At 37.0% G+C, this 16,125-nt stretch overlaps 1 protein-coding gene and 1 pseudogene across 1 annotated transcript in view; both read left to right on the top strand.

Annotated features, from left to right (window-relative positions):
• Positions 1–10,684, top strand: part of LOC113427895 (vomeronasal type-2 receptor 26-like) — a 60,163-nt gene extending 49,479 nt beyond the window's left edge. The window contains exon 8 of the mRNA XM_087947377.1: positions 10,547–10,684. Coding sequence (XP_087803503.1) covers positions 10,547–10,684 — 138 coding nt within the window. The remainder of the gene's footprint in view (positions 1–10,546) is intronic.
• Positions 10,685–10,919: 235 nt separating this feature from the next.
• On the top strand, positions 10,920–15,184 carry LOC113427896 (vomeronasal type-2 receptor 26-like; annotated as a pseudogene).
• The last annotated feature ends 941 nt before the right edge of the window (positions 15,185–16,125 follow it).

The following is a 16,125-nucleotide window of genomic DNA, read 5'->3' on the forward strand; positions in this document are numbered from 1 at the left end:
TCCCTCTTTTCCTACGGAATAAATAACTGGATATTAAGAAACCTATTTTTTTAGGTGGAAATTGGGTTTAAGCGATGAGTGGGAAGAGAGAGGATTAAAAAGAAAATATTTGTATGCTAAGATTTTGTTGGAGCAGATGCCTTAAGGATTTGAAGACTAGAATATATTGTAATAAGATTTTAAACAGATTTGGACTTTCTTTCTCTTTGATTGATATTACCCCAGAAGGAGAAAGTGAGAACTCTGCCTTGGTTTGGACTGATTGATAACTTTGGGACTGTTTTATCTTTTTTATTTTCTTTTGAATATTCTGGTTGTTGTAAGAAGAAAGAAGGAGAAAAGAAAAGAAAAGATTTATAATGGCTCTTTCTGTTGAGGAACTAAGAAAAGAATATGAACAAGCAAAAAAAAAATGGTAAAGATGGTGTGGAAGAAGCTTTCCTTTTCTTAGAAATGGCGCTTACTAATTATCAACAAAAATTACAACAGATGAAGACAGCAGAGGAATAAGAAAGAAAGGAAGGAGCCATCTTTAATGAATCTCAGAATTTGATCCAGAAAAAAGGAAGAGAGAAAGAAAAGAAAAGAAGAGAAAAGAAGAAAACTAAAGGACTTAAGGACTTAAGATCTAAAAAAACATTTAAGAAAGGGAAAAATAAAGTGCAAAACCAATATGAGGATTGTAAACAAAGGGGAAAAGAAATACGACAGAGAAGGGAAGCCGGTAAGGCAGAGGCTAGAAGAAGGGGGGGGTAGAAAGGTTTGTTGGGAGAAGAAAGAAGGGGAAAAGGTGGAGAAAAGCTACAATGTTTTGAAATTAAATGGAAAAAAGGAATTTTTTATGGATAATGGATAAAGTATAATTTTTTTTAAAAAAAAAGATTTTGCAAGGTACATAAGATGAGATGGTAGTATTGCAATGGTTTAAGAGTTGATAAGAGATTAAAATGTTAAAATGTTTAAAAATGATTGGCTTTAAAACTTAATAATAGGAGAGGTTTAGAATATTGTTTTAATTAAAGAGTTTAATAAAATTATGGTATTGATGTTATTATAAAATTTTTATTATAGTATTTCTTTTTAATATTTGGATTTATTGTCTAATTATGCACTTAATTGTGTTGGATGTATTAGTTAGATAGAATGTACCAAGCAAAATCTGATTGGGTATTAGATATTATTTTAAAGATTAATTTGATTAACTTAGGGGGGAGATAGAAAGGCATCATACTCTGATTAATGATTTCAGGAGAAACTGATTTTCTTTTTTTTCATAAGCGATGAGACAAAGGGATGATAAAAAATGGACAAAAGATACAAATATAATGATTTAAACTAAGATGATTAATTAAGGTAGAATTAAGAAGTGTGAAATATGTGGAGAAGTTAATATAGAAGGCTTAGAATGGTAAATAAAATAAGTAATGATATGTAAGATGAGCATGAATATAATTGAAGTCCATGAAGAGAGAGACACCTGGGTCCAAGTTACTTTCCAAAAAGATTTTTTTTTATGTTTTGTGTGTTGTGTGTATATGTCTTTATTGGGGGGAGAATTGGTAAAAACTTGTAGAAATATAGAATGAGAATAATGGTAACTAAGTCAGAAAGAATCAGATGAAATAATAATAATGATATTGAATAAGAGTAAAGAGAAGTAAAGAGAAATTGAATAAGAGGTTTTGGTATATTATATGGAAATGGTTTAAAACAGAATCATAATTTATCTGACTTGTTAAATTTACAATGGAAAAAGGTTTAAACATGTAATGAATAATGATAATTTGTGTGTTTTAAAAATTAATAAAACTTGTTTTTTAAAAAAAAAAAATATGAGCAACCATCTAAGTAACATACATGCTATCAGATATTACATTTAAAGATTGTTGTGAAAAAAGAGACAACGCCAATAAGAAAGCAGCTAATTCAGCTTGTTGTGCTGATGATTGTGAAGTAGTTAAGCGTTTATGCCATTGAGCATTTTCATACCATGTACATGCTCCAATATTTTTTGAACCATCAGTAAAGACAGTTAAGCCTTCCTTCAATGGCTGTTGGACAAAAGGTGATTGTAAAACAAAAGGAACTGTTTTCAACACCTGCAGTCGTGAATCAGAAGGAAGGTGGCACGACACTTGGCCACACCAATCTTCCAACGCATCCTGCAGTGTTGTGGAAGTCTGAAAAAGAGGTTCCCATTGAGTGATCTTAAAAGGAATATACAATGTAAAAATATCTATTCCCATCAGAGCTTTGGTTCTCTTACGCCCTTTTTCTATAAGAGAAGCCATTTGTGCTGCTCTAGTAAAAATAGATGTTTTTGGAGTGTGTTGTAGATGTAACCATTCCAAGATATGAAGATTTTTTGCATTTGATATTTGAACAATTATTGCAGTCAGTAGTTGATGAGTGGAAAGGATAGCAAGAGAAGGTGGTTAAAGACAGGAAAGGTCGGGCCCAGTTTATGGTACCCAGATATTGCTGAAGTTGAACCAAGGTGGGTTGAGAAGACAGAGACAGAGAGTTTTACTCAGAAAAGCGATGGGCTGGTATTGCCCCTCCCTTTCTCTGATATTTTGGTGGAATCAATCTATGTTCTCTGAAAAGAGCAGCCCACTAGGGGTCGCCCTCTCATTTCTTTTTTTCTTTGCTACTTTCTTGTTTACTTTCAAACAAACATCCAGAATTCCCTCATTGCATTCACAGACATACACATTCTTCTCAATTTGTCAAAGCCTCTTTCCTTCCTCCAAACAACACATCCACAAACCATCTCTCTCCTTCCTACTTCCATTTCCTTCCTTCATCTTTATCATCAAATCTACGTGCAATAAACAATCTTAGCTTCCTACTCTTGTCTTTTCAAGTACATCAGAAATTGTGGAAAAGCAGAACAATAGAGTAGCAAGACATTATTTACATAGTATTGACACATGGTAGAGTTTTAGCAAAAGATTCCATTAATCAATAATGAGTTTTGTGTTAAGTTGAGACATAAGATCACGGCCCCACAGGTTGAACAGACACAACAGAGAAGTTATAAAAGACAGTTAAATGATTTGTTCTAAGATGGAACACACTGAGAATAAGAATGAAAAATCTGTGGGGTCCTTGAAGAATTTTGTTAAAAGACAAAGAAGGTTGAGAAGGACCTTTCTCATGATGGGATAACCCCCTGCCCCCATCTGAATCTCATCCTGTGGAGTACGGGATGGCTCCCTGACAAAGAAGATGGTCCAGGGTAACAGCTTGAGGAAGGCCAGCTGTTGCAACAGATTGAACTGCTAAGCGATAGTCATTGTGCCAAGCAGCAAGTTGAGAAGATGTCAGAGAAAAGAATCCTTTAATCAGTGCCTTCTGAAAGGTATTACGAACAGGCAAGGAGGCAGGAGAATCAGTGGAGTTGATAGGGTTAACATCAGGAATGTGAGGTGGGTTGTAGGGAGGAGGGGGAGGAGGGGAAGAAGTGTCAGGATATGGAGGTGGTAAGGAAGAAATTGTAGAAGTTTTTGAATGAGAAGAAGGGGAATCAGAGGAAACAGGAGAAAGAGAATTTTCAGGAAGACTAGAAGAAGGATAAACAATTGATATAGCAGCCATTATTGCTCTCCAAGAGATAAGTATATCCATGGGAGCTCTGGGAACTTCATGTAAATATTTTCCTAATTTTTCCCATTGAGAATGGCTAAGAGTTCCAGCAGATGGATAGGCTGGACAGTGTGCCTCAATATAAATTATAAATTTATTTAAAGATTTCTTCGAAATTGGGTACACAGTTGTACCATTAATTTTCTGAAAGGAATTAGCCTTCTTCACTAGACTATAAAGTTCGTCCCTGTGCCCTGACGAAACTTGAGAAAGTGAGGAGCCCATTACTTACGATTCGTCGAAACCTATGCCAGGTGCGTAGCAATGGGAGTGAAGGCGATGCACCTCTAGCCAGAAGTCACACCTTGGAACCAGAAAGTCGAAGAGATCCCGGACGAATAAGGGATCCCGGACGAGCCCCCAGCTGTCGCGTTGAGCGACCGGTCTGTTGTTTCGATCTTCTGGTTGATTGCTCAATTCCTCTCAGAATGGGACCCTCGCAAGAGTGAGATACAGAGAAGCCCTCGCAAGGGCGAAGTTTGGCAAAAGCAGGACCCTATCCAGGGTGAGTTTGAGCAGCGGAACCCTAGCCAGGGTGATTGAGGGACTCTCGCAAGAGTGATTGCAAAGCGGAAAGGAAAAAAAACACAAGACGAAGATTTCTTTAGGTGAGGCAGCGCATTGCCTGGGGCAGATGGAATTGTCCCAGCTGAGCCTGAGACAGATGGATTGTTCAGGCTGCTAGCTTGCTCTACGCTGTCCTCTTTTATTGTGCTGAATCAAAGAAGGGGGTGCAGGGGGATAGCAGGAAGACAAAGAAGTTACAAACTTTATCTTTGAGTCCAGGCTACGTGATACAAGTAACGAACTTTTGACTGATAAACATGTTTTACCGAATACACATCTTTTATCTGACACAGACCTCAGTGAAACTAATCTTATCAACTTTAGCTTCTTCCTGTCAGTTCTTCTCCTGTCAGCTTAGTGAACTTGGCTCTGAGAGGTATACGTGCTGAGCAGGATTTGTCTTATGGAAAAATACTGAGACAGAATAGAATAGCCACAACCAACCATAAGAACCTCTGTTGTCACCCTGACCTAACTATACAGCAATGTGCCCACAATGTACACGGGGTACTCCGCACTGAACTCAAAAAATGTCTAGACAATGGAGAGAAGGACCTGTACATTGACTACCATGCTGACTGTATCAAAAGTAAGTCACACAACCCGCAACTCAGCTTTAACCTTCAACCACAACCCTACCTCAACCAATCCACCATCACCCAAGACTAGGCACACACGCCCCTAACTACCTCAATTCCAACTACTGCTGGCCTTAAATGCAAGCTACTCAATGCAAGAAGCCTCGCGAATAAATACCTGAATTTTTCCTCTTACTAAATATGGCTAAATTCGACATTATATTTGTCTGTGAAACATGGCTTAATGCATCTCTCCCTGACTCCATTACCACAGTAAGAGACTATCATGTTTACTGATCAGATCGTGAAATTTGTAGAGGAGGTGGTGTTGCTATCTTCTATAAAAAGTCCTTACATCTAAAAAATATCCAAGTTACCCAGGAGCTTGCTCTTCCTGAGACCATCATCTGTGAACTATCCTTAAATATCACATTTCGATTCTTACTATGTTACAGAGCACCTGATTATGACATTGAACATGTAAACAAGCTAAATACACTACTAACATGCCCATACCCTTTTATCTTTCTTGGTGATTTCAATCTACCTCGTATTGACTGGACCCTAAATGAATGTACAACTGAACCCATACATGCAACCTTCTACAATGCTGTTACAAATCTGGGACTGGAACAACTAGTAACCAACAACACTAGACTAAACAACTGCCTAGATCTCATCTTCTGCAATAGTTTGAATTTAATTTATGGAATACAAACTAAAGAACCCTTTTCCAACAGTGACCACAATATGATTGACTTTTGTCTCAACATACGCCCACACAAAAATCACCACAATGATGTAATCCCCAATTATAACTTCAAAAAGGCAACTATGATCTTATAGACAACGATCTCTCATCCCTTGATTGGCAATCTCTATTCACTGGATGCAATACTGTTGAAGACCATTACAACATATTTTTACTTGAAGTCAAAAAAGTCCTCAAACTATATGTACCAACAACAACTCCCAAAACAAAACAAAAAAAACAGATTACCCATAACAATAAGGAAACTTCAATCCAAAAAGAGATCACTCTGGCGGAAAAACAAATCTGGTCACGTTGCCAATTTCAAAAGCTGATACAAAAATTTATGCCACCAGATAAAGACTGAATGTACCAATTATCACATTAAACAAGAGGAAAACCTTCTATGCACCAATTCCACCCACGCTTTTTACAATTTTGTAAACAACAAACTAAAAGACTCAAGGTCCATCCCACCCCTGATATGACCTAATGGTAAAGACTGCAACGATGACACCATTAAAGCCAACATCTTTAACACATTCTTTTGCTCAGTATTTGTAAACAGCAATGTATCATGCCCAGTATTTCCTAGCTGAACCACAGATAACTACAATGATCTAATACATATCAATTTTACAGAAGACAATGTTGAAAAAGCACTACGCAATCTAAAACCATCTCTATCTATTGGACCGGATGGAATATGTGCTTACTTCTTGAGAAAGTCCAGAAATATTTCACAAGAACAGTTCTCCACTCCTCTACTCATTGTAGAATACCTTATGCCACCAGACTTGAAATTCTAGAACTAGAAAACCTTGAATTACGCTGTCTTTGGTCTGATCTAAGTATGGTATATAAAATCATACATTGCAATGTCCTATCTGTCAATGAATACTTCAGCTTCAACCATAACAACACAAGAGCACACAATAGATACAAACTCAAGGTTAACCACACCAAACTTGATTGCAGGAAATACGACTTCAGCAACAGAGTGGTCAATGTCTAGAATACTCTAACTCAGGGATCCCCAACCTTTTCGGCCGCGGCCCGGTTCGGCGTCAGCTGGGCGCCAGCGGCCCGGTTCGGCGTCAGCTGGGCGCCGCCATCTTTTTGACGAAAAATCACTTCCGGTGGCGTCACGGAAGTGATTTTCGATCAAATAGCGGCGCCAGCGCTTCTGGTGAGCTTTTTCGGGTAGAAATGGCTTTCTACCCGGAAAAGCTCACCAACGCTGGCGCCATCTTTTTGACGAAAAATTGCTTTTTTACCAAAAAGATGGCGGCGCCCAGCAACCAGCGGCCCGGTAAGGCTTGTTTCGCGGCCCGGTGCCGGTCCGCGGACCGGCGGTTGGGGACCCCTGCTCTAACTGACTCTGTAGTTTCTTCCCCAAACCCCAAAAACTTTAACCTTAGACTGTCTACTATTGACCTCACCCCTTTCCTAAGAGGTCTGTAGGGCGTGCATAAAGCGCACCAATGTGCCTACCGTCCCTGTCCTATTGTTTCTTTCATTTTTCTTATATGTACCCATTTCGTGTATTCATAACTATGTATATACTTATACTTATTATCCTGTAAACAATTGACAAATCAAACAAACAAACAATAAATAAATAAATAAATCTATTGTATGCATGTGTATTGTTGTGGTTGAAGCTGAAGTAGTCATTGATGGGTAGGACATTGCAATAGATAATTTTATGTACTATGCTTAGGTCAGACCTAAGGTGGTGTAGTTCTAAATTGTCTAAGCTTAAAATTTCAAGTCTGGTGGCATAAGGTATTATGTTACAAGTAGAAGAGTGGAGAACTCTTCTCATGAACTCTCTCAATTGTATTCATGTCCAATATGCAATGCGGGTTCCCGACAGATTAGTTGCATTTGAGAATTGTTTGATTACTAAATACTCCAGTTAGTAGTACAATATTACTGGAGAAAAAGCTACACAAGATTGGGTTAACTTCTCTTAATGTCTTTTTGCCTATGTTGTTATGTCTAGCACTTAGATCGTTAGAGATGAGTACTCCAAGGTCCTTGACAGAGTGGAGGTCATCTACAAGATCATGTCCATTCAGAATATATTTTCTTATTTTTTTGCCAAAAAACAGACCATTTGTTTGTTGAAATTTGAAGTTGCCACTTGTTTGACCATTCTGACACGGAGTCAAGGTCTTTTTGAAGAGTAGCAGTATTGTCACTGGTGTTGAATAGTTTCACATCATCAGTGAAAAGAATTCAGTTGATTTTAATATGATCACAAAGATCATTTATGTAAAGTATAAAGAGAGTTGGTCCTAGAACGCTGCCCTGGGGGATACCGCTTTTAACAGGTATGGGATTTGATAGGGCACTCCCTATTTTGACCATTTGTTACCTGTTTTACAGGAATGCAGCTATCCAATTATGCAAGGGTCCGGAGATTTATTTTTTATTTATTTATTTATTTATTTTGATTTGTCAATCACTTACAAGATAATAGGTATAAGTATATACATAGTTATGAATACATGAAATGGGTACGTATAAGAAAAATAATGCCATAAAATGCCATAAGATTTTAGAAGTAGAAGCTTTAGAAGTACTTTTTTTTTTTTGAACAAATTTTATTAATTTTTAAAGACATACAAAACATAAATACACAAAAACACAAAACATAAAAACATAAAAATCTCTTTTCTGAAAGTTGCTTGGTCCTGGGTTAAAACTCTTGGTACAGACACAAATTCAAATTCATATTCATTTTACATACCATTTCATATCTTATTAACATTTTCAATTTTCTATATAACTTCTCTCTTTTAAATTTTCTCAATTTTATTTTATTTTTATTTTTATTTTATTTTTATTTTATTTTATTTATCTCCTCTCAATTCGAATCATAATATTTATTATTCTTTGTCTGTTCTATTTCCAGCTATCCATTTATCTTTCTTCTTTGAAAAAAAAAACTTCTCCTGTACACTAAATGGAGTATGATGCCTTTATCTCTTTCCCCTATATTTATAATACTTAATATAAAACACATAACTTACATTGGGATTCTGTCTGGTACATTCTAAAATTATACTATATTATCAAAACCAATACAAATCTATTCATTAATATTGATATTCATTTATATCTTAAACATTTAACACATTACTTTTCAGTTAAATCACATACTTTTATGGGAGCACCTATTTTCCATAGTTATTTCCCCCATCACATATTTTAGCTCATTATTTCATTACAATGTTCCTCCTTCTTCTACTTCAAATCTCTCATTTCACAAAAAGTTTCACTAGGATAACATAGTCTAATCATTAATATTAACAATCATTTATATCTTAAACATTTTACTCATTTCAATTAAATATCATGCCTTTGTGGGAATACTTATGCTTTCCAAAATTATTCCCCCCCACCCCACATCACATATCTTAAATCATATTTCATTACAGTACTCCCTTTTTCTTAACAAAAATTCCACTAGGTTATACTAAGTATTTTATCACATTTTAAACTACATATTATTTCCAATTTTCTATGGTTATTTCTAAATACAAATATAGAAGTGCAATCTTATGTACCTTTCTAGAATCCCTTTTTCAATAAAATTTATCCATTATCTCTAAAAAACTTTTGCTTCTTCACATCTTGCTCCCCACCACTAAGGCTTCTCATCCCTTCCTTTCTCCCTTGCTTCTTCTTCTCCTTGTCCTCTTTACCCCCTTGTCTTTCAACCCCCCTTTTATTCTGCTTTCCCCCTTTCTGTTGTTTCCTAACATAATGTCCCCTTTTCACCTTATTCTTCTCTTTTTGGGTTGTTTTTCCAGATCTTAAAGTCTTCTTTTCCTTTTTCTCTTTCTTTTTCCCTTTTCCGACCAAAGTTATTTGTTCATCGAAGATGGCTTCTTCTTTGTCCCCATCATCCTGTTGCTCATTCAGCTTTACATAAGTATAAACTGCCATTTCTAAAAATTGAAAAAGAGTGTCAAGGACATCTTTCCATTCTTGCTTTTCTTTTTCATATTTTTGGTATACAAGTTTCAGTCCATCCACAAGTGATGCCATTGTGTAGAGAAAAAGTTTTTCCAAACAACCACCCAAGTGCTTTTAATCAGAAATAATTCTCAGAAGTTCCAAAATCACCAAACAATCCAAACAAACTGTTCCTTTTAAATACCTTCTCCTTCTTCACTTTCTCTTTCTGGGGTTAAAGTTTAATCACAAAGTTCCCTTTAAAATATATCTTTTAGAAGCCTTATTGATGTTTAGTAACTCTTTAAAGTTCTAGGCAATCTTCTCCTTATTTTCAAATTTTGCTCCAATTTTTTTTCCCCTCTCCCTTCCCACTCACAGCCAAAAAGATTTTTTCCATCCGCTGTCACATTAGGAAGGAGAGTGAAATGAAAAAAAAAACAACTTTCCCTTTTAGGATATTCGCAGCTTGTAACTCTCACTAGTAACAATATATACTTAGCAACCTTCAAGATTCCAGGTCACTTTCTCTTGCCTTGTCCCGGTTGAAAGCAGCTTTCATAATTCTTCCAACTTTCTCCCTCCTGCACCTGCTTGTCCAGCTGCAGATTTCTTCGTGGCGGCCATTGCTGACCGCCGTTCCTCCACCTTGGGAAAAGGGGGTTTTCCCGGCTGGGGAGGGGGTCTGTGACACCCCCAAGCCCCTGTCCGGATCCCCCTGTCTTCAGCTGCCTCTACGGGGCAGCTATATCCCACAGATCCAAACGGATTGGGGGAACCTTGGCGGCAAACGCAGCAGGGATCGCGCAGTATCGCGAATCCCTGCCGCCGCCGAAACCTTGCAAACCAGAAGTCCCGAAGCTTTAGAAGTACTTTGTGATGTACCACTGAATCAAAGGCTTTACAGAAGTCTATGTAAATTGCAAAATGTTCAGTGCAGGGAGACCTTCATTAAGTTTCTAACCGGCAGTCTTCTTCATATTTTTCGCATGATTCTTCATGAATAACAAATTTCTTTTTTTCACTTGTTTAGTTGACTTATGGTTCCTTTAACCAAGATGACTTTCAGATTACTAAGTTATCTTCACTTTATGGCATGGTCCCAAAAGAGGAGCATCAATACAATGGAGTTATACAACTTCTTCTCCATTTTGGATGGACATGGATTTGAGTCTTTGTTTTTGAAAATAAGGAAGAACATTTTTTGCAGAAACTGCAGCCATTGCTTTCACAGAACAGAGTCTGTTTAGCTTTCACACAAAAGATTCCACAACATATCCACTTGGAAGACTTATCCAAATTGTCAGATTCAATCTCAATTATTTCCAATAACTTGATAGATTCAAAAGCAAATGTTTTTCTTGTCAATGGAGAATCATTCACAATAAGTGTGGCTGAGAACCGTCATGTTTCTATGTGATCCTGAAAATAAAGAGAGTGCATTATTTAGAAAGGTTTGGATCCTGATGAATCCAACTGATTTCATCCTTACGGGAACTCACAGGAGTTGGGATCTCCAGTTGTTCCACAGGGCTCTTTCCTTTACAGTGCATTCAAGAGACATTCAAGGCTTCAAACAATTTCTTCAAGTCATCAAACCTTCAACCCACAAATATGGATTTCTTCAAGAGGTTTGTCAACAATTGTTTGACTGTCTGTTTTCAAAGGCAGACTTACCTCCCTTGATCAATGAAACTTGTAGTGGGGAAGAGAATTTGGAGAATCTGCCTGCACCTCTGTTTGAGTTGCAAATGGCTGGCTAAAGCTGCAGTATCTACAATGCAGTTTATGCAGTGGCACATTCTTTGAATGAGGCAGTGAGATCAAAATCCCAACCAAGAGAGATTCAAAGGACTGGATTATCAAATCTGCAGCCTTGGCAGGTAATCTTTTCCTGCCATACCTATCTTGTATTTCAATCATTCACAATCTAATATACCTTATTTACCCTGGACTATGGCCACAGATCAATAGGGAGACTGAGGCAACAAAGCTATTAGTTTTATAAAATAAGAGGATGAACATAAACCATGTATTTCCTAATTTCAGAATTGTCGTTGGGATTTACTATATGTATCAATTTTCATTGTATAAATAACTTTTCACCTCCACAAAGAATTGCTTTGTAAATTTATCCAACCTGGTTTCAACAAAAATTCATTTGATTGAATTTAAAGGCAGCCTTTCTCTTTTTGTGTCAAAAATTTCTGAAATGGAGACATTTCACTTTTCTTTGTTAGCTTGTGAATAATGATTCCTATCCAGTATTATCCTCAGCCAATTCTCTAATCTACTTCTCCTTGGCTCATGAACATTTCAGAGTCAGGATGAAGAGCTTTCTCTCTCTGTATTCAAGAGAAATGGACCAAATGAAAGTCCTTTTCAGCTGAGGTCTCCACCCTTTGAAAAAAAAACCTCTATGTTTGACAGAATCTCTCCCTCCCTCCCCCCTCTGAAAACAATTGAATTTCAGATAATAAAATCTGGCTAAAGGAAATTTGTCAGATCTCACAATGCCAAATACCTTTGTACTATTGAAGAACCAACAATATAGGATGAGTTTAGATATTGTCAAAAATTTGATTGTTTAGTTGTTTAAATAATGGATATAAATTATATTTGAATCAAGTTGTGTAATATCAACATCTTGTTTCGATTTTGATTTGTTACTACGGTTACTGTCCCCCCCCCTGGAAGTAACATTAAATTAAGAATAGAACAGATCTGTGTCTTTCTCTGAAATATAAATCAGCTATATTCTAAGTGTACTTATTTGATGTTTGTTGGAGCAATGGGAAGAATAAGTGAAAATTAAATATTCTGGCCACTTCTTCATTTTTACTTTTTCAATTTCATTCTCTTTCAAGTAGCTCCATTCATTTCTTCAAGGCATTTCTTTCAACAATTCAGCTGGGGAGAGAGGGTTCCTGAATGAGAAAGGGGAAGCAACAGGTGGATTTGACATCACCAACTTGATCACTTTTCCAAATAGATCCTTTCAGAGAATTAGAGTTGGAAAGATGGATCCTCATATTCCCAATGCAAAGGAATTAATCATTGATGAACAGGTGATTGTCTGGCACCCAGCTTTTAACCAGGCGTGGACTCATTGAATCAACTCTTCCTTGATCCATTACAATTCCATATTTATCATAGTCTCTTTAGAAATCTAGTTGGTGTTTTTTGAAGGAAAAATGGCATATTCTGTACAAATATTGTGTATGATCAAGCATTCATCAAATTGACAAAATGACATTACAATTTAAAAGACATATTTGGGTTGTGTTTCCATTTCAAATCACAGGAGTCATACTGTTTCCATATTGTAATCACATATATTGCTTTATTCACCCTGCCATTCTCCAAACATGCTCTTTGCACATCCTTATAATGTTGACATTTTAATGGATAGTATAAATATGCAATGGCTCAGTGGTTAAAGACATGGAGTTCCTCAGTTGGAAATCTGACAGCCCAGGTTTGAGACCTGAGCCCCATGCAATGGGGTGATCTCCCATTCCTGCCTCAGCTTCCACCCACTTAGGAATTTAAAAGCATGCAAATATGTACCACTTTGGTGGGAAGATAACAGTGTTCCTTGTGCCTTTGGCATATAACATATTTATCACTCCATGAAACGCACTTCATGCCCCAACCCCCAAAAAATGTGGGTGAAATTTTCTGTGCATCTTATGGAGTGAATATTGTGTCACAGTGCTGATCCTTTGGTGAATAGGAAGCTGGGCCATTGTGGCAGGGTCCTTTTACAGTCATTTGTCATTGCCCGCCTCTTCTATCTCTTTTTCAGTAATGCAGGAGTCAATAGACATAGCTGGCACGAAAGGCCACCTATCTGTGGTCTTCTCAGGCTTCTTGTTTTCCTCCTCTAAACCTAGGTGCATCTTATGGTCAGGTTCATCTTATAGTGCAAAAAATATGATAGCCATGCTGGCCACATGACCATGGAAAATATCTTCAGACAATGTTGGCTCCCTGGGCCAAGAAACAGAGTTGCACACTGTGCCCTAGAGTTGGAGACAACTGGACAGGGAAACCTTTACCTTATAAATACACCTGGACTAATCCTTTGAGAATTCAAATATTCTTCCTCCAACCACAACGTAAAATAATAAAAACTGCTTAAAAATTTCTCTTTGCAAAAATATTTTATGTTTATCACCAGGTTCTTCCAATTTCTCTGTGTAATGACCATTGCTCCCCTGGATACTGGAAGAAAGGGTTGGAAGGAAAACAATTCTGTTGCTACAACTGTGTTCCATGTCCAGAAGGGAAGATTTCAAATCAAAAGGGTAGGTTAGACATTCCAGAAAGTTCTCATTAGATACACCTAAGCCAATTGCAATACATAACTTTAGTGTAGCAACTAGTTTTGTGAGATCTTCAAGGTGAATATTCATTTCTATACCTGTGAATCAGAACTTGTCATTCTGAATTCAAAATTTGCCCACAAGAGCTGAGCTCTTATATCCATCCTTACAGATTTCTTCTTTGTATTTTGGAAAAATGGAAAAATGGGAAAAATCTAAATAGTCTAAATTTTAATATTTTTTCAAAAGTGCCAGACAGGACTGTATTTCATAGACTAATTGCCCTTTCCATTTGTACTTCTTTTATGGTGAAAAAAATTGCATTTCCATAAAAAGATGATCCAATATGCTAACAAATAGAAAAATTTGAGAGCGATAATTGTTGGTACTCATAAGGAATATTATTTTCAAAAATATGGAATGAATAAAAACATCCCTTGATTTTTCTTTCAGATATGGATGACTGTTTTCAATGTTCAGAAGAGTACTATCCAAATAAAGAAAATAATGGCTGTATCTTGAAACTGGTAGTCTTTCTAACTTTTGGAGGAATCAGTTTAGCCTCAGCAGCTCTTTGTTTCCCTTTTTAAACATCTTGTGTACTTGGAACTTTTATTAAGCACAGGGATACTCCCATTGTTAAAGCCAACAACCAGTCCATCACGTACATATTTCTTGTCTCTCTTCTGCTCTGTTTTCTCTCCTCTTTGCTCTTCCTTAACCAGCCTGGCAAAGTGATCTGCCTTCTCCGACAACCAACTTTTGGCATCACATTCTCAGTATCAATTTCTAGTGTACTGGCCAAAACCATCACTGTGGTTGTGGCTTTCATGGCCACTAAACCAGGAACTCAGCTGAGGAAGTGGGTGGGGAAAAGATTGGCATTTTCTATTGTCCTCTCATGCACTTTCTTGCAAGTATGTATCTGCATTCTTTGGTTGTCAACATCTCCACCATATCCTGAGTTGGACATGCAGTCAGAGCTCCGAGAAATGATTTTACAGTGCAATGAGGGATCAGCTTTCTTCTTCTACTGTGTCTTGGGCTACATGGGTATCTTGGCCATTGCCAGCTTTATTGTGGCTTTCCTTGCCCGTAAATTACCTGACAGCTTTAATGAAGCCAAGTTCATCACTTTCAGCATGTTGGCCTTTTGCAGTGTGTGGATCTCCTTCTTTCCAGCTTATCTGAGCACAAAAGGAAAATTCATGGTAGCTGTGGAGGTCTTCTCCATCTTGTCCTCCAGTGCTGCATTACTAGGATGCATATTTTTCCCAAAATGTTACATCATTGTTTTGTGGCCTGAGCTAAACCACAAAGAGCAAGTCATAAAGAAGACTTAATGCATAATGTAATCTTTCTATTATGAGAAACTGCTGAGGAAAAAGTGTGGAAAAACTGGCAACATATACTGTTTAGTTCTTTCAAAGAATGATATATGTAGAATTATTTTGATTATTGTGATTTGATCAGTGCAGTGGCCTAGAGGTATTGTGTCACAATCAGGCAGTGGCCTAGAGGAGTTGTATCACAATCAGGTGGCTATGAGTTAGATCCTTGGTAGTGGCAGATATTTCTCTCTTAAGGTGCAATGAGAATTGTCTGCTGTGAACTCCATGTAGACATCAAGAAGGGCATCTGGTCAGTAAACATTTAGCTTCATGCCGTTGCCCTGACTCCATCCCAGTGCAAGAGTTTACAGAGTCCTGAAAACAAAATTAAGAATAATGTGATTATTAATATTTATTAAGGTCACCTATTCCAACAGAAATACTCATGCTCATTTTCAATAATTTTCCAAAATTATTTTGCCTAGCCTTTTCTCTCTTTCAACATTTCAAGGTAATAAAGCTATGAGAATCCAACTCTCTTGGTTAATCTTAAGATGCTAGAGATATTATCTCAAATAATGTTCAAATTTTGCATCTGCCACTAGTATGATTTTTATATTTTCAATTCGTAAACCACTTCATAAATGTAGTAAAAGGTTCATTACATTTGATCCTAAAATCATTTGTACAACATCGTGTTTGTTTTGAAGAATGAGAATGGGAAAAAAAGGTAGGCATTGAGCCGTAATGGTGCAGGTGGTTAGAATGCAATACGGCAGGCTACTTCTGCTGATTGCTGGCTACCAGCAGTTCGGCAATTCTATTCTCATTGGCTCAAGTTGACTCAGCCTTCCATCCTTCTGAGATTGATAAAATGAGGATCCAGATTGTTGGAGAAAATATGCTGACTCTGTAAACAGCTTAGAGAGTGCTGTAAAGCATTGTCAAGCAGT

The sequence above is a fragment of the Notechis scutatus genome, chromosome Z (assembly GCF_049901735.1).
Source record: "Notechis scutatus isolate UNSWTSFEM ecotype Mainland chromosome Z, rNotScu1.2, whole genome shotgun sequence".
NCBI lineage: Eukaryota > Metazoa > Chordata > Lepidosauria > Squamata > Elapidae > Notechis > Notechis scutatus.